The sequence below is a fragment of the Dermacentor andersoni genome, chromosome 10 (genome assembly GCF_023375885.2).
Source record: "Dermacentor andersoni chromosome 10, qqDerAnde1_hic_scaffold, whole genome shotgun sequence".
In the NCBI taxonomy this organism is placed as follows: domain Eukaryota; kingdom Metazoa; phylum Arthropoda; class Arachnida; order Ixodida; family Ixodidae; genus Dermacentor; species Dermacentor andersoni.
This window is the reverse complement of record NC_092823.1, coordinates 110,366,550-110,390,870: the sequence shown is the minus strand read 5'-3', so window position 1 is coordinate 110,390,870 and position 24,321 is coordinate 110,366,550. Positions and strand designations below refer to the sequence as shown.

General features: G+C 45.6%; 1 protein-coding gene across 2 annotated transcripts in view; it reads left to right on the top strand.

The window, feature by feature from the left end:
• LOC126544655 (ubiquitin carboxyl-terminal hydrolase 47-like) overlaps positions 1-24,321 on the top strand; it is an 86,733-nt gene that overhangs the window by 21,745 nt on the left and 40,667 nt on the right. For both annotated transcript variants that reach the window (XM_055077793.1, XM_050192101.2), the window contains exons 9-17: positions 2,678-2,817; positions 4,978-5,261; positions 6,990-7,269; positions 8,720-8,799; positions 9,675-9,803; positions 11,262-11,430; positions 15,564-15,668; positions 20,393-20,600; positions 22,863-22,978. In XM_055077793.1, the coding sequence (XP_054933768.1) occupies positions 2,678-2,817; positions 4,978-5,261; positions 6,990-7,269; positions 8,720-8,799; positions 9,675-9,803; positions 11,262-11,430; positions 15,564-15,668; positions 20,393-20,600; positions 22,863-22,978 (1,511 nt within the window). The remainder of the gene's footprint in view (positions 1-2,677; positions 2,818-4,977; positions 5,262-6,989; positions 7,270-8,719; positions 8,800-9,674; positions 9,804-11,261; positions 11,431-15,563; positions 15,669-20,392; positions 20,601-22,862; positions 22,979-24,321) is intronic.

Genomic DNA, 24,321 nt, shown 5'->3' with positions numbered 1-24,321 from the left:
TTGGGATGTCTTTGTATGCAAGATTACTTCAATATAGATGCTGTGGCAAACAGACGTCTAGGCAAAGGCACATGCCTGTATAGAGTAGCTGTAGCAAGCTTATACATACTTAGGCATGAGATGTGTGCAGTTCGTTAGGAAAAATGTCATGGTGAAATATAGGTATAATGTTGTTGGGAAGGTCATTCCAGCGTGCTGTGGCATGAGGGAAGGCCAATAATGTTGAAATAATGGCAACAAGAACAGAATATGATGATCTGGTGATGTCGGGAACATTTTAAAGCATTAAATGCCCTGAGTGGGTGTAGGTTGCCGACATCCTGATTGCACGTTTGATTGGAGTGTCAGGTTCACAGCTGACAGGGAACAGTTTCAAAACTGGCTGAGGTGTCTACAGTCTTACTGTGGCAGAGGATGCTGTACTTCTGAGGCTACAGGCTAGGTTTACTCGTAGATCTCTTGTCTCTACTTGTAACTCTCTGCACATTCCGTGGGTGCCTGACATGTCTTCACCGTACCCTTGTAGCAAGGGAGCAGTTGCTCGCCGATCAATATGAACTTGTCGGACATTGCAACCGGTATGCTCATTTCCTGCAAGCCGGCCTACAGGGTGGTGACGCATTGAGTTACCATGACTGGTCACATGAAAATGCAATTCTCGCTGCCTACATACTATATAACACATCGCACGCTGTGGAAAATGTTTGTCATTGTCATGAGATGCCTTTGAATATCACAAAATCAGCCATTTGTTGGAACAATGTCTTTAAAGTGTCATGCATGAACGATAGCGCTAATGACTTGTATTGTCCATGCATTCGTAAATCGCAGTTGTCATGCGGAGATTCTCAAATTGACATGCCAGTTAATTTTTATTTTTATTACTTTAACAGGGCATCTTTTATAGAACACTGTAAAAATAACCTTTAAGCGTTGTGTATTGTTTTATGTATTCCATCGACACTCACTCCTGCAAGGGTCCAGTGAAGCCTGCTGTATTTGGAACATCACAATTTAATACAGTGAAACCTCGTTACACTGTAGTTGGCCGGAGCTCGGAAAAAGTATGTACTAAATGGTAGTACTGCTTAACCGAAATAGCATGGGATCGCCCACTTACCTGTCAAAAACGGAAGGGAGAGTGTGATGAAAGGGGAAAAAACATGCAGTATTTACTTACTTCGCGTGACAAAAGTGTTATTTTCGTTAGATGCCACGACAGCCTAGCAGCGACGACAGCGGCCTCACACTTACTGAAGCTGCGAGCCAGCTTTTCAACCAGCCCCCTCTTCTCAGCAAACACTCGCATTGCAGATTCCTTGTTAGTGTTGCATATTCTCCGTGCGTGGGCGCGGTAGCGTTGCAAAAGTTGCAGGGCACCTTTTCATTACATGGTGCTGTTCTCGTTTCGACGATTGCATTCGTGAGGCTGATGTAATGCGCAGCTTCTGCCACTGTTGGGCCTGAATCGCCCGTGCTGTTGCTTTCCGTGTCATCCTCATCACTTGCTAGCCGACACTTTGGCAAAACAGAGGCAACGATGGCGAAAAGTCGAACCTCGCAGCCGACATTTCTTCACGGTTGCAGCAGCGCTGCCAAGCAACTTCTTCACATTCCAAATGCCACACACCGTAGTCAACAGTAGACCCATGTTGCATGCCAGCACAGACTTCTTTGTGTCACCTTCGACAGCACGAACGATGTCAAATTTTTCTTCCATGCTGAGCACCCAGCGTCTTTTTTATCTGAGCTTCGACATGACACGAGTCCTCACTTACACGACGCCACGACGCTCTCTGGGACGGCATCGAAATGATGTTGATGTTGATGTTGATGTGGCTTTATGCACAAACGCACAGGGCGTTTGGAGGCCGTTGTTCAGATCTCTGAGGCTTGTTCTGCCGGGCCTAACGATGAAGACAAAGCACCGCGGTGTTTGTGCACCGGAAAGTGGAAAAGCTACATGTTAACCGATATGTACACAATAAGCTGGTAAGGTTTATGCTAATACAAAAACACATTACCTTCAATGGCCACTGAGTCAAGGATTTGACTTCACTACTTTTAAAACAAAACTGCTGTTTAAGCGGGTACGGTTTAACGAGGTTCTACTGTAATTTTGAGCCGTGGCAGCCACATTTCAATTAGGGAAAAAATGCAAACACACTTGTGTACCGTGCTTTGGGTACACATTAAAGAGCCCTCCCCTACAGCGTCTCTCCTGACTCATTTTGCAGTTTCGAGATTGTTGTAAACAGCACCTGCTATTGTGCTACCTTGTAACTCCTGGTGGCACACTCGCGTGATGATTTGGTTTCTTTTCTGATCCCCTTTCACGCCCTCCTATTTTTGCACATACATGCTCAGAGACGGAAATAATAAAACGCTTTATGTTCCAAACCTCGAACTGTGTGTTTTAGCTGTGCAACATGGAGCATGCCAAAATTTGTTCTTCAGATATTTAAGGCAGAATTTCGTTTATAATTTCATTTGTTACAACACTTGTCATTGTCATAACAAAGCAGTAACTTCTTATTTTGTTACTGGCCTACACTGGCAGAACTGAAATTCAAGTATAGCACTTTTCAGTGGTTAAAGTATTCAAGTCAAGACCTCCTCTGTGCTGAAGTCCTTCTTTCTTTCTCTTTCCTGTATTGTCCCGCAATCTCAACAACAGCGTGGCAGCAGCACGATGTGCAGGAGCTTTGCCGAGTCATGTTTGATGCGCTAGAGCACAAGTTCAAGCACACGGACCAGGCCAAGCTCATCTGTCAGCTGTACGAGGGCAAGCTCAAGGATTACGTCAAGTGCCTACAGGTGGGCCACCTTGGAGAGCAGTATTTCTTGGTGGAGCGTTTTGGTGGGAAGTTTTGGCACACCCATTCCTTGATGTGCCCAATCGTTGCAGCACGAGACGCCGACACGTGTCGAGCTTGTGGGAACCGATCCACCCTAGAGTTGTCATATTAGGACACGTGGAAAGCCGAAATGAAATTGAGCTTGGTGGGCCATGCCAGAATACGATGCCGCAATGCCGCCAGAGTGAAACTGCTGCAGGCAAGGGTGGTTCGTTTGGTCTATCGCATGTTAAAAGCATGCAGTACGCTTCCTATGCCACACCCTATGTGAAACGGTTAAGTGAAGATGTTATTGCATTGGGTTGGTGGCAACAGCTGTGAATGGTGACGTGCCATGACCCCCGAGGGGATTAGCTGGTACCAGAACAGGAAACAGTGTGTGGTGGTATAGTCACATGACACGGGCAGGCATTCAAGTGCTGTGGGGAAGCTGCCGTTTCAGGTGCCCACTGCTCTCAATTATGCATGCCTCACGCCTTTTCTTGTTTGCATATGATCTAGCGAGCAAAAAACATAATAAAATCATAGTTTGGCAATGTACTGAACATTGGTGCCAAGAGGTTGTGTTCTCCAGGAACGTGTGAACTGGTAGAAAAAGCGTTACTGTACTGGGTCATTTCATTTTCTGTCGTGAATGTTGGTGCCGTGAAATCATACAGTACAGGATCATGTCAACGATGTTCTGCTGTACTTATCTCTACAGTCCAGTTTCAGTTTTGGTGCTCAGGCGGTCGATGCACAGCTAAGTTGCTATACATTGGCTGGCTTCATTGCTGTGATTTCGGCAGCTGCCACACAAGTACAGCCAGAAGGAACCACATCCAATAGTCTCGTTCGTTTATTTTATGAAAAAATCGCCATACCTAGCTTTATTGCTACATGATTCAAGCCAATTTTCCTGTGTCGTGTCACACTAATGTTGATGCCAGATTCAGAATTCTGACCGACATTAGGGTAAACTTAAAATGTCTTGTGAGCGTTTCCCGAATGGATGTCTCATTTTCCGTTTAATAAGTATATTGGTACCACAGCTGTGTCACTAATAAATTTCAAAGATAACTTGCCCAATTTTTAAGCCATAGAATTGAGGTTTTGCCTTTTTCAAAATATTTACCGCATGTCAATTATTAATAGCGTCATTTCACTTGCTAATTATCACTCTTCAAGTGCACATTGCCAAGAAAGCACTGTCTCTCGTATGCTCATGCCTTGGATGCATTGCTGTCTTGTCCTGACTTGTGCCAGCTGATTGTGTTAATGCAGTTGCAGGAATTACCATACTGAAACTAAAGGTCATGCTAAGCACGATTCTTAACTATAGTGTTATTTAGCAAAGGTTTCATGAAATAAAATATATCATGTGCCTACGACATTGCCATCAATTCCAAATAATGCGTGGCTTTTCCATATAGCTGTGCATGAATGTCGAGGGGACATTCATGCAGAAAAGTGCAGACACTCAAAGTGTGACTGAATGCCCATGTTACTGTAATGCAATTCATTCATTCAAACCTGCTACGAGCAGCTTTTTTCCCCACTTTACCCCCGCAAAGCTGTATTTAGTTTTTTGTGGAAAATAAAGCATACATACATACATTTTTCGTTCAATTGATTGATTCTTGACCCACTGTGGTGGCGTAGGGGCTCTGGTGTTCTTGGTGTTGCGCTGCCAACCCCAAAATTGCGGGATCGTATACCGGCCACGGTAGCCGTTTTTCGATGTGGGAAAAATGCAAAAACGCCCACGTACCGTGCATTGGGCGCACGTTGAAGAACCCCAGGCAGTCGGAATTAGCCCGAAGTCCCCCACCGCGGCGTGCCTCAGAATCATATTAACGCGAAAGCGTAAGGAGCTCGTGTCGCAGAAAAGTTGGCGTCGGCGGCGTTGGCCGTGAGTGATAAATCTCGGGAGGCACTTCATAAATAAAAAACAACTTGCAAGATCGGCTTGGTTGGAATCAAACCAGGGCCTCCGGAGTGTGAGACAGTGATGCTACCACTCAGCCACGAGTTCAATGGTTCAAAGCGGTACAGAAGCACTTCTAGTGGATGTGGTGTTGTGGTTTTGGCACGTAAAGCCCCAGAATTTAATCAATTTTGATCAATCGATTCTTGCCAGTGTGGTTACGAGAGCGCCCGTGAGGACACGTTCCTGGACATCCCGCTGGTGGTGCGGCCATTCGGGTCAAGTCAGGCGTACGGGAGCGTCGAGGAGGCCCTCCGCGCTTTCGTCACCCCAGAGACCCTGGATGGCTGCAACCAGTACTCATGCGAGCGGTGCAACCGCAAGTGCGACGCCCACAAGGGGCTTAAGTTCGTGCGCTTTCCGTACTTGCTGACGCTGCAGCTCAAGCGGTTTGACTTCGACCCCGCCACCATGCACCGCATCAAGCTCAACGACAAGTGGGTGGCCAGTTTTCATTTGCAATTTAATAATTCATCATTCGTTCATTCACTGGTTGATTGACTCATTGATTGATTTGTTGATAAGGAATAGCTTTGTGAGTGTACATGTGAGCATCTACCGTATTTACTCGCATAATGATCGCACTTTCTTGTCAGAAAAATTGATGCAAAATCAGGGGTGCGATCATTACATGGTGAAATTTCCCGCGAAAAGAAAAAGTTTTCATCCCACATTTGCTGCGGGACACCAAAACAAAAATGGCGGCCGGTGGAGCAAGCCGAACGCTCCGAACACGATTTTTTTTTCTTCTCGTGAGTACATTACGTGCATTGAAACAGTTTCTTCCGTATCAGTAATGAATATTATCATTAATATCGTCAAGTTGGCGGCAATAACGAAGCCATGTACACTTTGAGGAGAAACAGATGGGTGCGCTTAGCTGCCAGTGACATAGAAACGCATGGCCAGCATGCTGCAGAAACTGCGGCATCTGTCTTCACTACTATCCTAATACGGCACGTTTCCGCTAAGGGTGGGTGAATATCTTCGCTGTGTTACAAGCATCGGCGTATGAATAGGGTACACTTTTAACGTACAGTGTAAACGTAGCTACTATCGTTGCCGCTCGCGATTTGTTGCGTGCCCACGAGTGCAGATGAGAAGAATCGAAAGGCGCCTTTTTTGTTGTTGACCACAACCATTATAATACCTACACATAATAAAGGCAAGTTTGGTTGCAGCTTTTTTTTAGTCATGGAAGTGCGGAAAGTGATGAAAGTAATGAAATGAGGCATCTACTTAAGAATGTTTGGTGCGTGCAGGCAGCTTGGTTTGTCTTGAAGAGTCGTTCGCATAGCATTCGACAGATGGTAAGCGCGATCAACATTAGCTAGACTTGGCGCACGACATATAGCTGCGGCAAGTTCGGGGTGCAATCATTACACTGGAAATTTTAAAAAATCGAATTTTGACGACAAAATTCAGGGGTGCGATCATTACGCAAGTGCGATCATTATGCGAGTAAATATGGTAATTGCCATGCTACGCACCCTGGCTACAATTTCCCACTCTGTACCTATTGGCAAAGTCCCCTGAATAGAACACTGATCGTCTCCTCTAATCACTGAGTAGGGATGATCGTATCGTGTCTCCTATATTCTACAAAGGATATGAGAATTGGCAGCCAGATCTGAGGCGCTTTGCCGTGCTGTAGCACCCAATCGGATGCCCGGCATTTGATAAAAGTAGGAGGCAGATGTTGCAGTTTAGCATACGAAGCGGCAGTTGGATCCGAGGTGTTTTGCCGTGCCGTAGCACTGGATCAGGTGCACACCAAGCTTCCAATCTGATACCACGGCACAGCAATATACCTTGGGTCCAACTGCAGTGTGGTGCGTTCAAGACCCAATCGCACTTTGTCTCATACTTTTCAGAAGTGGCCTCGGAAAAAAACTCGCTGAAAATTTTACCTCGCGTAACAAACGCACTGCCCAACTCGGCGGAAATTTGTTCTGAAAAAAAAAAGTGCATCATTATGCGAGTAAAGAGAGCAGCAGATGGTACAACAGGCGCTACACTGGATTTAACACAGAAACATGAATGAATTCATTATCATTCATTATTCATTCACACAGAAACATGCCGTGTGTCTTCTATTTCGCTCTGAAGTCAGCTATGTTGAGCTAACAATGCCTGCTCCTGTCCAACCTGACTCCATTGAACAGGGTGACCTTCCCGGAGATTCTAGACCTCAACCAGTTTGTGCGGTCTGAGAGCGAGGCGGAGAGTCCCAGTGATGATGCTGACACAACAGACAGTGGGTCGGCGCTCGACGAGGAGGCTGCGGTGACCTCGACATCATCTGGTCCGAGCAGCAGCCGTCAGACGAATGGGCCGTGCGAGGACATAGGTAGCGACGACGAAGGCATCGACATGGGCAGCGGTAGCGGCAGCAACGCGGACGCCGCGGCCAATGCTCGCAACCTGAAGCGGCCCATTAACACAGTGAGCTCACATTACCAGCCTTGGCTGCTTAGGGGCTTTGGTGCTACTGCTAAGCACGAGGTCATGGGACAAAAATCTTGGGTGCGGCAGTCGCACTTCAATGGGGACTAAGTGCAGGAACACCAGTGTATGGTGCATTGGGTGTGCGTTAATAAAACCCAGGTGGTTGATATCAATCCGGAGTCCCCATCTGTGGAATGCCTCGTAATCTGATCGTGGTTTTGATATGTAAAAACTTCAATTTTTTTTTTGTGCTCACATTCTGTCAACAGAATTTAGCAAGTCGCAATAATTTTTTTCCCCCCTTAGTCCTTGCTCATATTTGCAATCTCAGTACATTTCAGGCTATACAATTGCGGGGACTTAAGTTCTTTGTGCTGACAAATATGGAAGCATTAAAGGGCCCCTCACCAGGACTGGCCATTTTGAGCTGACAAGCGCAGAGCATACATTGCACGATAACAATCGTGGCTGAAAAGTCTTACGTCGCTACGCGCCGCGGAAAGGCCTGAATTTTCGATATGATCGCAGTTTCCCTTTTCACTCGCGGTGAATCCGCCCGGAGAGAGACGGTGACAGTCTGGCTCCTGCACCTACATAATCGTGTCCGCAGTGTGGCGTCGCTCGTGGTGACATGTGACTTCGAGCATGATTCAAGACATCTGTTATCTGTGCGATCTGTTGCTTGAATTGACGAATTGAAGTTTATGAGAAATGTAGGCCAAACAAAAAAGGGAGGACGGCTGTTACAAAATGAAAACATCATTTATTGACTAGGAACGTGCCGAGCTCGTTCTACATCATCATCGCTGCTGTGTTCCTGCAAATACAATCTTCGTTGCGGCGCACGCAAAAAGCATCTCTCATTGCCTCCTCCAACGACGGACGTTTTTCTCATTGATGCCGAAGTCCTGCGCAACTTGAACATTTGATGCTGCCTCTGTGGCCAGCACAACTTTGTTTGAAAGCGCCACTATTGTGGCATCGCCTGTTTGGTGCCATTACAATAACACCACACTGCACGCCAGTACGACACAGGTCAAGATGGCGACGTCACTCGTGTACTTCACTTGGCCACTGGCGCGGCCAGTAGCAGCTGCGATACTGACTTTCCTAGGTGGCGCTAACTATGTGCCATATTTATAAATTTCAATCAAAACTGGCATATCTTTAAATCCTCGAATTAAGCCGACCCAGGAGTTTGGTATTGATTATTTGAAAAAATCTATTGGCCTAAACCCGAGCAAATACGGTACTTTATTAGCAGGCTTTGAAACATTTTAGCTTATTGTTGCGTTACTGCTTGCTATTGTTTTATCTACCAGCTTGCGTGAGTGTGTTACGTAAGCTGTCTCCTGCAAGGGAAGTCATTGGCGAGTGTTTTTATTCCGAGTGTTGTTTTTGCCACTATAGCACGCTTTCAATGCCCATGCTTCCATTCTTTTTTCAGGGTCCATACGTGTACGAGCTGTTCTCCATCATGGTGCATTCTGGGAGTGCCAACGGTGGTCACTACTACGCTTACATCAAGTGAGTGGTTTGCCGCAACCTAATGCAAAATGCGGTAGTACCTTGTTTGGGCAATTACTTGACTGAATGAGTAATCTTTATCTCCTCTAAGATGTGATTTCATCATTGCGCCACTCAGCTGTGAATGTTATAATAGTGTGTAACAGACATGTTTATTCCTTGTATATTTTCTTTTTGGTATGCCAAACAATTTAAGATATTACTTTGTCACATGTTCCATATCCTTGCATATTTATGTATATGTGCCTACTAATGTGTTCCTATATAGAACTGGCCTTCCCTTCAGACAAGCGCTGTAGGCTGCTTTTGTGAATAACACGAAGGAACAAACTAAATGTCTATATTAAACTGTTAATCACTTCTAATAGATGTGCACTGAATCTTTGGAAAACTTAGTTTTCTCAGCATATATTGCAATTGGTGACAAAGAAAAGTGAGTAAAGTGGAAGTGAATGAGGCTGAAAGGTCGAACCTTGCACCACGCAGGTTCCTTGTGCCACTTGAAAACACATTCAAGGCTCCTGTTAAAGGAATCAGGCCCGAAGTCTAAGCTAGCATAATGATGCTATGGCCAAGTTGTTGTGATGCCTTAATCTAATTAGCATAATTATGTCACACTTCTAATTAGCATAAAATAAACCTGATAAACTAAGAGCTTTAAAGAGCTTTTAAGTTTTTAGGAGTCTGTGCAGTAACAATCTGGCCGTTTACTTTTACGCCTTACTTGTCTTAGAGAAGTCAAATTACCATTACCTCAGAAAGAGCGATTAAGAGTTTGTTTTAGGGGTCTTTTGGGGCAGTAACAGACTGAGTGTTTGCTTGTAGGCCTCAGTTGCCTCAGAGTTCTTATCACAATTTGTTTGCACATTTCCAAGGTCCTTTACGGAGGGCCAGTGGTACTGCTTCAATGACGCCCAAGTGTCACGAGTGACGTACGACGAGATTCGGAAGACTTACGGCGGAGGACAGAGTCGAGGTGGCTACTACATCAGTTCCTATGCGAGGTAAGCTTAACTGGGTTAATGCTCAGCTTAGTTGTGCAGTCGACTGACAAGCCACGGTCAGCTCAACAGGTACAGCATGGTACTGTTAATCACACAGCCGTGTGTAGTGGCTGCAATTTGAAGGGATTGGAATCGGGGAAACTGCCAATGTAACATGACTGGAGTACCCTCATTAGAGCACCTTTGTAAATTTGCGTCCTTGAAGGCGATAGCTAGTCTTTTCTTTTAACTGCTCACTGTGGAGCTCCCATTTGGGAGAGCTTAAGGCAGACTGCACCTGGAAATTGTTATAGGCTGACAACCTATCACAATAAAGGCACACTATAGGGGAACAGTACCGTAAAAACCAGAATATAGGTCGAACTTTTTTCAAAAAACCATTGTGAAAAGTCGACCCTAGTTTTAGATGCCGGATATTGGCGGAAAAACTACGGAAGTCTTGCAACAATGGGCTGATGAAGTAAAGAGCCGCCATCAGCAGCAGCGCGTCGTGGCGACATTGTGGCACCGCCAATTTGCGTTTACATTGTCAGTTATATTGGTTAAAGGCTACTTTTTCACATTTTGTTTCAAAATGAGCGGAAGTCGACAAGTCACTGTCGCCTTCAAGAAAAAGGCGATTGAGTGCACGGAAGCCCACGGCAACCTCTCGGCACAGCACGAATTTGGAGTATCCGAAAAGAGCATTTGGTACTGGCGGAGACAGAAGCAGCAAACCAACAGAAAACGTCATTTCATGGGCAGACCGCAGTGGACTGCAGAACTGGAAGACAAGGTGGCGGAGTTCATCCAGGAGCTACATGTAAGATCGCTGCCTGTGACAGCCGAATGCGTCTCTTTGAAAGCGGTAGAGATCGCATGCGCTTCTGGACTGGGCAGCAAGAAGCACTCGTCATCCGACTCTAGTTCGGACCACTCTGATCAAAGGCGTTGCTCTGATTCGGAGTAGCGCTTGCGCACGTCGTGCCCTTCTGTGTACTGTGCACCCGGCCAATTTTTAACAGTATCGCGCGACCATCGACCCGCATGTTTGTCAGCACCTTATCACGGCACAGAGCGGCGAAATACCGAAAGTAAGTGCACGTGTACACCTGCTCGTATCTCGTTTGTTTCGCCACTCAGCGCCGTTAATAAGGTGCTGACAAGCACGTGGGTCGATGGTCGCGCGATACTGTTAAAGATTGGCCAGGTGCACATGCGAGCAGCATTTAAATAAATACTGTCTCTAGTTAATGTGCATGAGTCGCATTTGTTTCAAGGTAAGGGTGTCTTTCGGTACTTTTGCCATTGAAAAGGATTTTTTTTTTTTTCATTTTTAGAATTCGTTAGTTGGGGGATCGACCTATAGTCCGCTTTTTACGGTAAATCGACAGTCGGTACAAAAGGTGGATCAAACTTCCTTCACCTCGTGGATTTCTCTAGAACTTGTGTGGCTAATCTGGACGTGTTGCAATCCAGCTCGACGAATGCGTACATGCTCATGTACCGCCGAGTGGACAAGGAGCAGAATGCAGAGCCGATGACACCTGACCAGTTTCCAGAGCACGTGAAGGTGCTGCTTGAGAGCATGCAAGAGGCGGAGGAGCGGGAGCGACAACAGAAGGAGCTGGACCGCTCCATGTGCAAGGTTGGTTTGCTTTTCTTAACATGCGCCTCGGTATTCGTGCCGCTACCAGCATATTCTTAGCTTATGCATTGCATCCATGTTTCGTCAAGAGTGCCATCGCGTGTACCAGCATGGCTTCCCCGCGTGCTCCAGAATGGGCAAGTGCAGTAGATTTCCCTTAATTCGGCTCCGGTTAATTCGATCCTTCAGTTAATTTGATTGCGACTGGAGGTCTCAGCCAGCACCCATATATTTATATGGGCCCAAACTTTCGTTATTTCAGTCTTAAAATTAGCCTTCGCCAAATATTTTGAGCTTGACTAGTCAACTTCGCCACAGTACAGCCACGCTGTGCAGCGAAGCATATCAAGAATGGAAATGGGGCCATCGTCACGGGACATAGTGTGCATTTCTTAATTATACAGGCATGCACGCACCATCTCCGGTCACAGTACATAGCACCTAGGTGACTAACAATCACACTGGCTGCCATTCAGAACTGTTTCTGACGTTGCTGTTGGGATTTGAGCCCTTGTTTTGCTCGCCATGCGTGTCGTATATGAGAGAGCTTACGGGGCATAGCATGCATTCTATAAGTATACGCATGTGCATGCGCTATTCGCCGAGAAGCAGAAAAAGCATCTGTGTTTGGGGAAAGCTAGCGAAAAGGAATGTGGTATGATAAAAAACTCCAAAAGTCGTGAGGACGTTTAAAGCCAACAAAAGAGTGGGGGTCTATCTGAAACTCTGAAGGCCTGCCAGTGAGCTTACTATGTGTCCCGGTGCTTGCACTGTGACCGGAGACTGCATGTACATGTGTAAATTAAGGAATATGTGCTAAGTCCCATAACAGCAACACCTTTCTCCCCCCCCCCTCTACTTTGTATGCTTCACTGCTTAACACGGCCGTATTGCGGCCAAGCTATTATTCAACTAGACAATCATGTATTGACTGTATGCCTCACATGGCCTGCTCAACTCTACTTCTTATTAATTTCAACTGGTAGTATCGCTGCTTGCACTTTAATCCACAGTGCTGTATTCTCTCTTAACGTTGGCCATATAATCTTTTCTCTTGCTGCACTTGCCTTAGCTTCCCGAGCTTCTTTGTTAATGTTTGGTCATCACTTTCTGGCATACTTAAGCAGCACAGCAAGAAAGTGCAAGCAGTGGTAGTATCAGAGTTAGGTGACAGCTCACCTTGCATATGACTTCATGACCCATAATTCTGACTTGACAGGAACCGGCTAAAAGTCTGAATAATGGATTCCAAAATATATCCTGCGACATCGCATGGACATTGCATTCTCGGCTACTTGCAGTTTGTGTGAGTTGGCAAGCCATTAAATCTAGTGCTGCACTATGCGATAACGAAACTGCCAAAACGCAAAAATGTGGTGGCGCAGAGTCTAGTGAAAACGAAACTTTTCGACAGCGTGCATTGTTGTAAAGGGCAACATGGATTAGTTCTTTATTCTAAATATCAAATTGAACTGGACAAGTAGCATATTTCTCCATCTTATAATGCACTGCAATAATCCTTTCATTACTAGTGGTAGAGAATTAATGACGGAATTATAATTAGTGCCCACGCCATCGGGCTAGCACTTGAATGACCTGGGTGGGTCTCAAATCATGTCCGGCATTCACCTCAATTTCAACATTACTAAAGCTTTGTTCGCAATAAAATTGACACATTAGACATTCTCAAGCGTTAATTTATCACTTTAGCTTGACTTAATACTTGCCTTTATTGTCCCTTTAAGTTTATGGGGCTACCAGCGGTCAGTGCCACGAAGTTGTCCAAATGGGCCCATCAGTATTATCGGTCAACAACTGTATCACCAAGTGCAGCTGAGAAGCCACATCTTGGCATGACAAAGGGCTTGGTCAAGCTTCGACCATTCACCTGTTGTAGTGGCTCGGTAGCCATGGCAACCCACTGCTGAGCACGAGGTTATGGGTCCGAATCCTAGCAGCCACTGCGATGTTCTGATGGGCGGCAAGTGCATAAGTGCATGGGTACTATGCTTTGGGTGCATGTTAAAGAACCCTGGTGGTCAAGGTTCATCCAGAGCACCCCCCCGCCCCCCTTTCTTCAGTATAGGCCGCGTGCACCGCCTATAGAGGCGCCACTGATAGCCACCTAGCGGGCGCTTCCAACAATATGCGTGGGAGCAGTAGCAGACGACAACGCTTTGCAGCAAGGGTGACTGAAGTTCGCGGCTGCGATTTGTCCTTGGTTCGGGCGCCAGACTGCTTCTTCTGCGGTGACAGCTGTAGGGAAGACGCAGACCGCTGTGGGAGCGGGTATGAACAAGGTGTTACCGGTGTTTGGGGCAACATGGTCCACATACGCGCCAGGTGCGTCCCGCAGACAAACGCCATGAAGACCATTTACATGAAGTGGAGCTCATGTAAACTAGCCGACAAATTTTGTTGACTAATGCGATGTCTCGACCGTTTTTTTTTTTTCTTTAATTCTACCCTTGCCGTAATGCTGCTTCTGTACCTCAATAATAAGCACCCGTCGTTAGTGCAGACTTAGATAACAAATCCGCACGGTGCGATGTCTGCATATACCGTTGTGATTTTTCTGCCGATGAATACATGTGACGCCGCCGAATAAGTGTAGTGAAAGTCGCCTGAAGTAGAATAATTGCGAATTTATTGATAGAAACGCGTACACTATAGTCAACGAAGCCACCAAACGCACGGGTTAGTAAAAGCGCGTGTTAGCGCTGTACCGCCGATGAACTGCCGTTCGCGCTGCAGTTTTTGCAATTTTAAATTCCATAAGGGAACTGCTTGGAAACGTACAAAGCTATAGTGTGACTAACATTGCAGTACTTTTTTTAAATGTTACTAGAGAGAATGGCCACATGATATATTTAAAGGCAGAGCAGCGCCAGTCAAATTAGATACAGCGCTGGCGGCAAGGCCGGGTTTAGTCCTATGCGGCGTAATCATAATAACAAATAATTCAGCTGAGTGCAAAATTCACTTGCAAGAAGCGACTACGTTGTGAAACAAACAAATCACTCGGCGTGTTAAGTCTGCTCAGACAGCATCAAGGTATGATGATGTGACGCGAACTACTCAACGAAAAATGGATCAGCGAAAAATAGAACAGAAATACCGTATGCAGTAACTATTAGCAATTCTCGCCCTGAGCTACCTATTTTCTAAACACATTTCCTAAAAAACCACAATATCTAAGGTGCCCTCGGCCGAAATAAATAAAGCTGTTAAAGAAGCACTTGCTTGGTGTCATTCCGATAAGACACAGCGTGATTTATACCCTTTACAAACGAGGCAGGGTGAAAACCTCGCAGCTCAAAAGAATCAAGAGTTATGCATGAAGCAACTAGCAACAGTTAAACATGGGCGAAGCCACGCATAAAATAAATGTAAAAACATGAAGTGCGCGACAGCTGGTGCGAGGATTTACCGGGCCACATAAAACTAACAATTTCAGTTCTTGCAAACTTCTGTAGCTTTAACATGCAAAACAATGCGCTCATGCAGTCGTGCTGCCTAGCTAGCCCAACGCGGTAAAGAAGCGGAAAACAATATAAGCGGCAAACGGCATTCCGAACTTTAGCGAAATGCCTTTCAACCGCAGGTTGCACTGCAGACGAACTTCGTCGCTTACCCGTCTAACTACAATTGAGTAAAAAAATAATAATAAAAAAGAAAAAACACCGAAGCGACAAAGGAAAGGATGAGAACAAGAAATTTCGCGCCGAAGCTACGATCCATTGCCACCGTTGCTCCTGCTGATGAGGCTTTGCGGGGAATAATTAGAACCGTATCACCGGCACGTTTTCGCCGGTATTTGAGCCCCCCCACCCTGCCACAATTTTTCTTCGACATTCTTCGGAAGCTTTGGCCATCCCACACATGCGAAGGGTGTTGCTTATTTTGCTCTGAAAACACAAATAAGACGGAGAAGCACTATCAGCGACGCAACAAACTACGGCGTGCTACGGCGCGCGGCTCGCTCCTCTCCCATGCGTTCTGCGCAAGGCCGCCACCAGTGGCGCGGCCATCGGCGTGCACGCCGCGTATAGTGTCTTTCATAGCATGTATGTTGCTGTTGTATGGTAAATGCAATCAATCTAACTTCAATGCTTTTCATCCCTGTACGATAGATCAAGCTGTTCTGCCTTCACCCGCTCAAGCCCACCATGCAAGAGATGCGGCTCAAGGTCCACAAGGATGCGTCACTGGCTGAGGCCACAGAGACGGCGCATCAGGTGAGAATAACTTTCTTTTTCTCGTGTGTGGAAGAGAGATAATCCGAATGTACTATTAAACTGGCGTGTCCACCCCCTACTAAATTTTGGACCATGCAAGAAAAGTGTACTTCAAGATGAAAAAAGAGAGCGCTACGAAGACGAGGACGAAAGAACAACATGTACGACAGACAAGGCGTCGTACATGTTGTTCTTTCGTCTTCGTAGCGCTCTCTTTTTTCATCAAGTATGCTCAACCAACTCGCCCACATCAAGCTTCTGCTGTACTTCAAGGTTAAGCAGAATTAGAGTGGGCTTCCCTGCAAAATTTTGAAGTTTGAAATAAGAGCATATGCGTTGCAAAAAGCTAGCGCGACATGCTTAATCTATGACTTCAGAAAGACCATGCTAAGAACAACGGCCATACCTGTGTTGCACTAATGTTTTTAGGTGCTCTTTTTCCCTATTCAGTTGGCTCGCATTGATACGAATCTTTTGGAATTTGCATCACCCAAAAACAAAAAAAAACTACGAGAGACCTGGACATAAGGGGACGCGTGGTAGTGAAATAGCTCACTTTTCTTTTTGTAATTTTAAGACCTTCCTTTATGTAATGGCAAGATATTAATACACAGCAGAATTTGAGAAAATTGCACTCTTTTTTTAGTGCTGTCCATGAATTCTGGAATTGTTTACATCCGAGACCAAATGGAGTTGGGACTCATTGTCACGTGAATTTTTAAATATTCACAGGCTTTTTCTAGTTCTATTTCTTTACCCGCACGGTTGCAGTGTTGGGCTCGGAGCGCAAGGTCGCGGGATCGAATCCCGGCCACGGCAGCCACATTTTGATGGGAGCGAAATGCGAAAACACCCGTGTACTTAGATTTAGGTAAAGAACCCCAGGTGGTCCGAAATTCCGGAGTCCCCCACTACGGCGTGCCTCATAATCGGAAAGTTGTTTTGGCACGTAAAACCCCATCATATAATATTTTTTCTTGTTCTTTCTTTTTCCCCGCAAAAAAGAACCACGCAAGATCTAGGTCACTATATGTGCTGTTATCGGTCATTTCTTGACGTATTCCATAACATTTGTATTGGCACCTCATTGAAAAAGTCGTGGTTTTGCCCGAAAGGCAAAGCACCGACTGCGATAGTGAATTAGTAGGCAGCTATACAAAGTAAGGCTAGTAGTTGTATCGGCCATATAAACTTGCTAATGTGAACACATGAGCAAGTTTATAGGACTATAGTATATAGGACATATAGTATATAGAAGTATATCGGACTGGCTGTCAAAACGCTGGTGTTAGCAAGCACAGCTGCAGCAGCTAGCGAAGTGACCTTCAGGCGCTCTATCGCTTCAACGCAAACTGAGCGGTGAGAACACACGGTGCACACAAAGGTATGAGCGGTCTACAGGACGCTTTCAACGGTGCGCCCAACCGCGCAAAACACGCAGTTGCTGGCGGAGTAGAAGATATACAGAACAGCACGGTGATGCCAACGGCAAAATTGAACCTGGAGTGTCCGTAAATTGCCAGTGCAATAATAAGTAAGGTAATAAAAGATAGGTCTGTAAAATTAAATATTAGTTGCTTGTCCACTATGGAAAAAAGACTAGCATAACACAAACCTATGAACAAAGAGTGCGTGCTGTTCACAGAAAACCCTTGGTTATCTTTTTTCTTGGCCACATTAAGTTGGTACATCCGGTATGTAGTTTAAGGGGAGACGCGGGTCTTGAAATGACAAAAAATCGCAAAAAAGTCGATTTTCGGAAAAGTGCGTTTTCGCTACGTTTATACATTCAAGAATCCCTCCGCGAAATCTAGAACCTAAATTTAATCGGAAAATAATAAAAAAACACACTTATACGGGCCAGGGTGGCCGCGGAATTAGCAAAAAATTGCCAAAAATGTTCGAACTTCGCGCCATCATCATTTGCGAACGCGTTGGCCGGCGGGCGCCATTTTGAGCTTGTTTGGAAGCTGCTTTCTTTGTGCGTATTTTGCGCCGGTTCAAAATGGCGTAGGTGAGGAGGAACCGACGCTATCGCGTCATTTCTGAAGGATGCGCCCATGCCGCTGATTGGCCAAAGCACGCACGGCCCCCGCGCGCCTCGCTCCTATTGGTCTGGCGCCGTTTGAGTGCCGATTCCCGCGCGCCCGGCAGGCTGGTCGCTCTCGTGCGCGCTGCCTGTTTGTCTCTGAGGTTTTATCGCGCCACTGTTCAGCCGCTCGCTTCTCGACAACGTTCGATAAAATGTCTTTTTCACTGCCCGAATGGCTGGAAGAGATCGTCGTCTGAAGACTACTACGCGTCAAGCGTTCGGCAAGGCGCGAAGGCGGTCGTGGAATGCGCGATAGAAGACGGATAAATGCACCCGGAGTTGCCGGCTGCTGGTCTGCCTGAAGATTCTGCCGGATCGAGTTCCGAGCTGCAACCCAGTACGTCTAGCATCAACACTTCGTCCACCCACGCCTCGCGAGTTGGCGCAGACCGTGTAGATACCGTTTTCTTCACGACCGAAGATAGAAGCAAGCGCGCAGCGATCGCCGATAAGGCGAAAACGCGCCTGGCGTCGCAGTCTGCAACGGAGCGAAAGTTTGAGCTGCTGGGTGTTGACACGAAAGAGGACGTCAGCGACAGCGAAACGGAACTTGCGATCGTGGATTTATCCGTGGCGTAAGACTTTTTTGGACTTATGCCGTGTCCCGTGCGCGCCAAGAAAACGCTGATGCTTTCAAAGGACCCCGCCAAGGAGTACGGGCTCTGTGCCAAGCTTGTGCTGGAGTGCTCCACGTGTGGCATGCGTGAAAGGATCGTCTGAGGATGAAAAGGATCGTCGGAGGCTTCACATGTCCAACAAGGATCACACAAACAGAAATGCTTTGATAAACAAGCTTGCAAAGAGGCACAAGCCAGCAACAGACTCTGCCTACAGTCCTGGGCTTTTATAGGTATAGGTGTGACCTTCTGCTGAATGCACAATTGTGAGAGTGTGCAAGAGATATAATTTTTTTTTTTTAATTTGAATTCTGGGATTTTACGTTCCAAAACCATGATATGATTCTGGACCAATTTTGACCACTTGGGAAGCGCTACAACACAAGCACATGAACTTTTTTGCATTTCAGCTCCATTGAAATGTGGCGACCACCACTGGGATTTGATCCAAATTTTTTGTTGTAGCCATAAACTTTGTTGAAAGGACATATTTTGTTGTGGCCATGAACTATGCCCAACTTTATTTGCATAGGGATGCCATTTGTGTGCCTTCTGTTCAACAAAGAACTAAAATAGGAATGTGAAGCTCGTGGTGCTAGCTTTCTGGCACTGCTTTCAATGACTATGCATGATTTTGCAACCAATATCTCGGTGTTATACTTGCAAAATGGCCATATATATGTCATAAACTTGTTGCTGAAAGACAGGCCTACATGGTGATGCAATTTATATTGCCATATCGTGAGACCATTAAAAGTTACAGTGAACTGAAAGTTCAAACTTGTTTTTCTCAGCTTCATGTTTTTGGACACTGCACACTGCCTTACGGGGGATCTTCATATGTTCTTTCTAAGTACCAGCAAAATGTTTGGTATCAATATATTTGTGTCGAATGGATCTAGCCGGTGATGCTATTTATTTATTGCTAAAGTTGCCGGCTAAATTTTAATTGCCACTAAATACAAATGAAAATTAGCAAAAATATTGAAATTATGTTTACATCTGTCTTTTTTGCATTATAATTGCACTGAGAACAATAAAAATAGCATCACCGGCTAGAGCTACTCTCTGGCGTTCTGGCTGTATACTTTGATTTTCCTTTTGATAAAGTTAAATTTTTGAAAAGTCCCGTAAGAAATTGATTGAATTTCTGTATTAAAAACATTGCATCGTTTGTTCTAATGAAGATATACAAAATCTAATTAGATATTTGCAATCAGCAGAAAAAACTGAACAATATTGTTAAATATCATCCCGTTCACACTAAAATTAACAAAATTAGTTTGAAGACCCACATCTCCCCTTAATGGTAGTTTCTGAGAAACCTGTAGGGGTTTCCAGCGTAGCTTCATGCTAGTCACGTGGATCACTATTTTTCCTTGACAGGAATTTTGCTCGCCTTGCAGGCTTCTGTAGAACTAATCTGCCATAACCTTATAGTACTCTGCAAAATTAAATAAGGAGTACCTTTTCTTCATATTCTTGTATTTCACTCATATTGACCTTTTCCAAGCTGCTCCAAAACGCTTGTTTACTGCTCCAACGTGGACAATTTGTGCTCCAAACCTGCTCCAAAGTGCAAAATTTGCTGCTGCCAGAGCTGCTCCAAGGCTTCCTTGGCCGCTTCCATCCCTGTAGTGGCGTCTACGTGAACATCCCAAATCGAAATTGAACTGCGCACCACGGTGAAGTTCAGTAGGCGGAGCACTGTAGGCAGAGCGATGTAGGAGTAAGCTGCAGAGGGATGTCATACATTCACAGAATTTCCTAATTGTCATTGAAGTTGTTTTTGGATCAACCTCTCTGCTTGTCATGTGCTAATTGTACAAAATTTGTTGTTTGCAGTACTTAGAGCAATGCATCACTTTTCACGTGTTTAATGTTTATTTGATGTTTATTGCTGTTTTTCTAAGATGCCAATTATTGGGCTGTTACTCGACCCCCTACAATAATGCATTATCGGTGATGTAGGTTACATGTGTAGTAAGTGGTCAAATAAGTACTGGAAACTGCAGATCATGGGCCTGGAAGGGGTGGTTCCGCTGGAGTGCTGTCGTCTCGTGATGTACGACGACTGCGCCGAGTCCCTGGAGTGCTCGCTGGAAGAGGTGGCCCACCAGACCATGGGCCAGATCCTGGGCGGCGTCAAGTCCACCTACCCCTTCGACCTACTCCTGGAGATACGCAAGCCCCACGAGACCTTCCAGCCCTACAAAATTGGCGGTGAGCGAAGAGCAGGGCAGCTTCTGTTGTCGAGGGCAATGAGGAAAGAGGGGCTTCCGGGTCAGAAACAAATGGCGAGATTTTTTGAGATAGTAGTACAGTCGGCGACCGATGATTTGGACTTTACGGGGACCAAATTCAGCAAAAAAGAAAAGGAAAATTATTTACATTTTAGTGTGCCTGAGTCTATGTGCTGCGCAGAGATCTGCTTACTCAGAACCAATTCTGCTAGTATTTCAGCGAGCATAATGCTTTCATTGTACGATAACAAAGCACCGCAAAGGCTTGTGCTACATCTTCGCTCGATGACTACGCAGCAGAAGGCACTCTCGCCTCAGAGTCATACTCGGAGTCATTGTTCACTAGCACAGGCACTTGATTGACGATATTGGCATCATTCAGTTCAGCACAGGAAAACTTTGCACTGTCGACAACGGCAGTCTTCAAAGTTCACTTCAGCCGGATTTGGCTCACTGCTTTCCTCATAGATCGCCCGTCAGGTCATCTGTGCTCACGAGCCCTACCTTGGAGACAGTAGTTGAGGCGAAGGTCCCAGGTCTTTGGCGTCTGATTCACTGCCCGCAACAAATCCTACATGATGGAAGCAATGGGGGATTGGGCCTGGCGCCAACTCGTCGGCAAAAATGTGCATGGCAGATAGCAAGTCTATGCTGCAACTTTTACCACTGTCTGGGCAAGTCGCCATGAGATGTGGTAGGCTTGAAATCGCAAGGCTGATCTGTGTGATAGCAATGGACAAGTGCACCTGTGGCATTTGTATAAGGTGTGTATAGTGCCATAGCCCTCACAGATTTTCTTACAGAAATGCATGAAGTTTCTTTTTTTTTTTGCTAGATTAATTTTTTATATGCAGTGTACTGTAGAGTTTATCCCTCGAACTCAATTAAAACACTGAATGAGATGCAAAACAAATTTAAGCTACAAAAAGTTGTGCAGAAACCATCGATGATGACTGTCAGTGCAAGTGAATAGCCAAATGCTTCAAGAAAGCCATTTGCTTTGTGAAGGAATGTTGCGCCTGATGGTGTGTATTCGTTGCAGTGAATATATTTGTTTCACTGTAATTTTGCAGTGAACATAGCTCTTGACCTTGATCTGTTGCGATAGTATAGGTACACGAATCAGAGAACCATAGGGGTTGGCCTTTGAGCAAGGAATGCAAATTGGTTGCAAGAACACATGCACTGTATGCATCTGTGCCTTTTGTATCAACAGTGAAAATCTGACCATGAAAACAGGCAAAAGAGTTAAAGAAAGCTTTTTCCATTTTGAATGGGGGTGTGCACATAATAAAATTTTGTAATATGAGTACTGAGCATCGAATATCAAATTGACTATTCAGTAATGACATGCACAATGCATCTATTACGAAGTTGGTTTATTTTAACATGTTGGAACATTGCAATTACATCTTCATTGGTAAAAAAATTAAGCTAGTAAGCTGTTGCACTAAGAGATTGTGTATTTGGCTCATGTTAGCTTTGGAAAATTGAGTAATTTCCGCTAGTCGTCTGTCCCCACCAACCTGTGCCTTACTATACCTCATCAATTTCCTGTAAGATCAGGGGCATATGGCCCTGTACCAGTCATCGCTCATCGCATTTGCTGTCGAGCAATAAGCTTTGATTGGGGGCGGGACCTGCAAAAGAGTGCACCCCCGCAGTTCGCAAACCCGTGCCCCTTGCTGCTGAGAGGCTGGCTTTCCTGCAAAGCTGAGACGTCCAGTGGCTAATCATGTTCTACAGGCGAAATTTAGCTAGCAGCATGAAATCATCGCAAAGTTCAACGCAAAATAAGACACTTATCTTAGATTAGGTAAATATAAACGCCAAGAAACATGCTAGCTCTCGCACAGCCAGCAATGCGTGCAATTTGTTTCACATATTCATATCCGATCGAATATTCGAAAATTTTCTAATACCTAGTTTTTGACTCAAATACGAATATTAAAAATATAATATTCGATAATATTTGGAAATTTTGAATATTCACACGGCCCTACTTTGTAATGGTACACACGAGTGCCCGAAGTCAGCAGTTACCGGTGGAACAGGCTAATGCGCTGGACTTGTCGCCACAGCTCAAAGCAGAGTGTGCCACGAAGGAGGGTTTGTCCATTGCAATATTGGTGCAAACTGGCAGGACAAATACAGCTTTGGCTTTGGGATTACAAAACTAGGGATCTTAACTTTTGCGTAGATGGTGTTCTTGCTGATTGTGTTTGTACACGTGGCTTTTCAGGAACAACGGTGAAGGTGCACGTTGTCAATCTGGAGGCCAACGAGATTGGACGGCCGATAGTCGTGCGCGGTCTCAAGACTCAGACGGTCGATGAGTTCAAAGCCCAGGTAGCTCAGGTGTGTTTTGACTCTTGCTCCCAGATCTCTCTCCAAACCATGTACGTGTTTCCATTACCTATTCTTGCAGCCTCGTCGATATTGAATATCTTTCTTTTAGTATACTGCCCATTTCCCTCTTTGATGGACTTGACTGAATAAATTCTTGATTGAATGTGAGATTTTGGTTCAGGTATAATTCTAATTTGTAGTGGGAATATCATTATTGAGAGAAAACATGGGCAGCCAAATGCCTCAAGAGAAAGAGTGCAGCCAACCAAACAAAATGATGTCCGTGCTTTTGTTGTATAAGTGCAGCTCATGTCAAAATAGAAAAAAACCAACCGAACCATTCTGTAGTCTTACAGCTGGTCTCGTAATTGACTGCCTCAGCATTTTCCATTGAATAACTACGAAAGGTAAATCGCTGAGAAATAAGATGCTCCGTTTCTCTAGTAGTTCATTTTGTTACCGTATTTACTCCTGTAGGTTCGCAACCCCGCTTTGGAGCGGGAAAAATTTTGAACAAAAATGTTTCACTGAGTGTCATGCACATACCCACGTTCTGTAACCCGCTGCTAGGTGACACTAGTCGTCCTGCCCATGATGGTATTATCACTGTATCCCACATTCTGCACCAAACAGCAGCTTTGGCCGCGGACTCCAACGAAGCGGTGCTGGGCCATTGGTTGGGCCTATACAGTAAGTGTGGCGAGCAGCAAATTGCGGGAACTTTGCCCTTGAATGTTTGTGCCAGCAGACCATATTGCTGAGTGGGCGTGAGATCGCATGCATGGGCGGGACCTAAGGCTACATGTGTGAAGCAGGGTTTGGGTCCGCATGCAATCAGCTGGCAACTACCGTGAACGCCTAACAAGTCCATGTTTGCGCTTACTGGATGGAACGGCGTAAGCTCGCATGTGGGTATAAGGCTAAGGCAATGAAATGGACATTCCAGGCGCATTTCTGCCGTTGCTGTGAGGTTCTGTATAAAGTCCAAGGGTGATAAAACCGCCTCCGTGCGCTGTGTGCTGTATGTGCGACTGAAAGCGTGCGAGGGTAAGCTGTTGATCGTGGCTGAATCTCGTGCATGTAAGCGAGGGAAGCAGGGAGGAAGCACGCCATCTTCCGTCGCACGCAACTATCCGTGGGAGGGTAGAGAAGGGGTCGTATCTTGAAAGCCATCTGCGACAGGGACAGAGTCCAGCTGCGTGCTGTGTTTTCGGGGCTTAGAAGGTGTTAGTGTGAGACACAGCAAGAAGGTCAAATCGCTTGCCGCTGCTGCTGCCTCACTTCCTCACTTCAGCATTTCGACAGCGGGCGAGTTTTCGCAGTCGTTTAGTGAGATGTGTTCACGTTTTCTT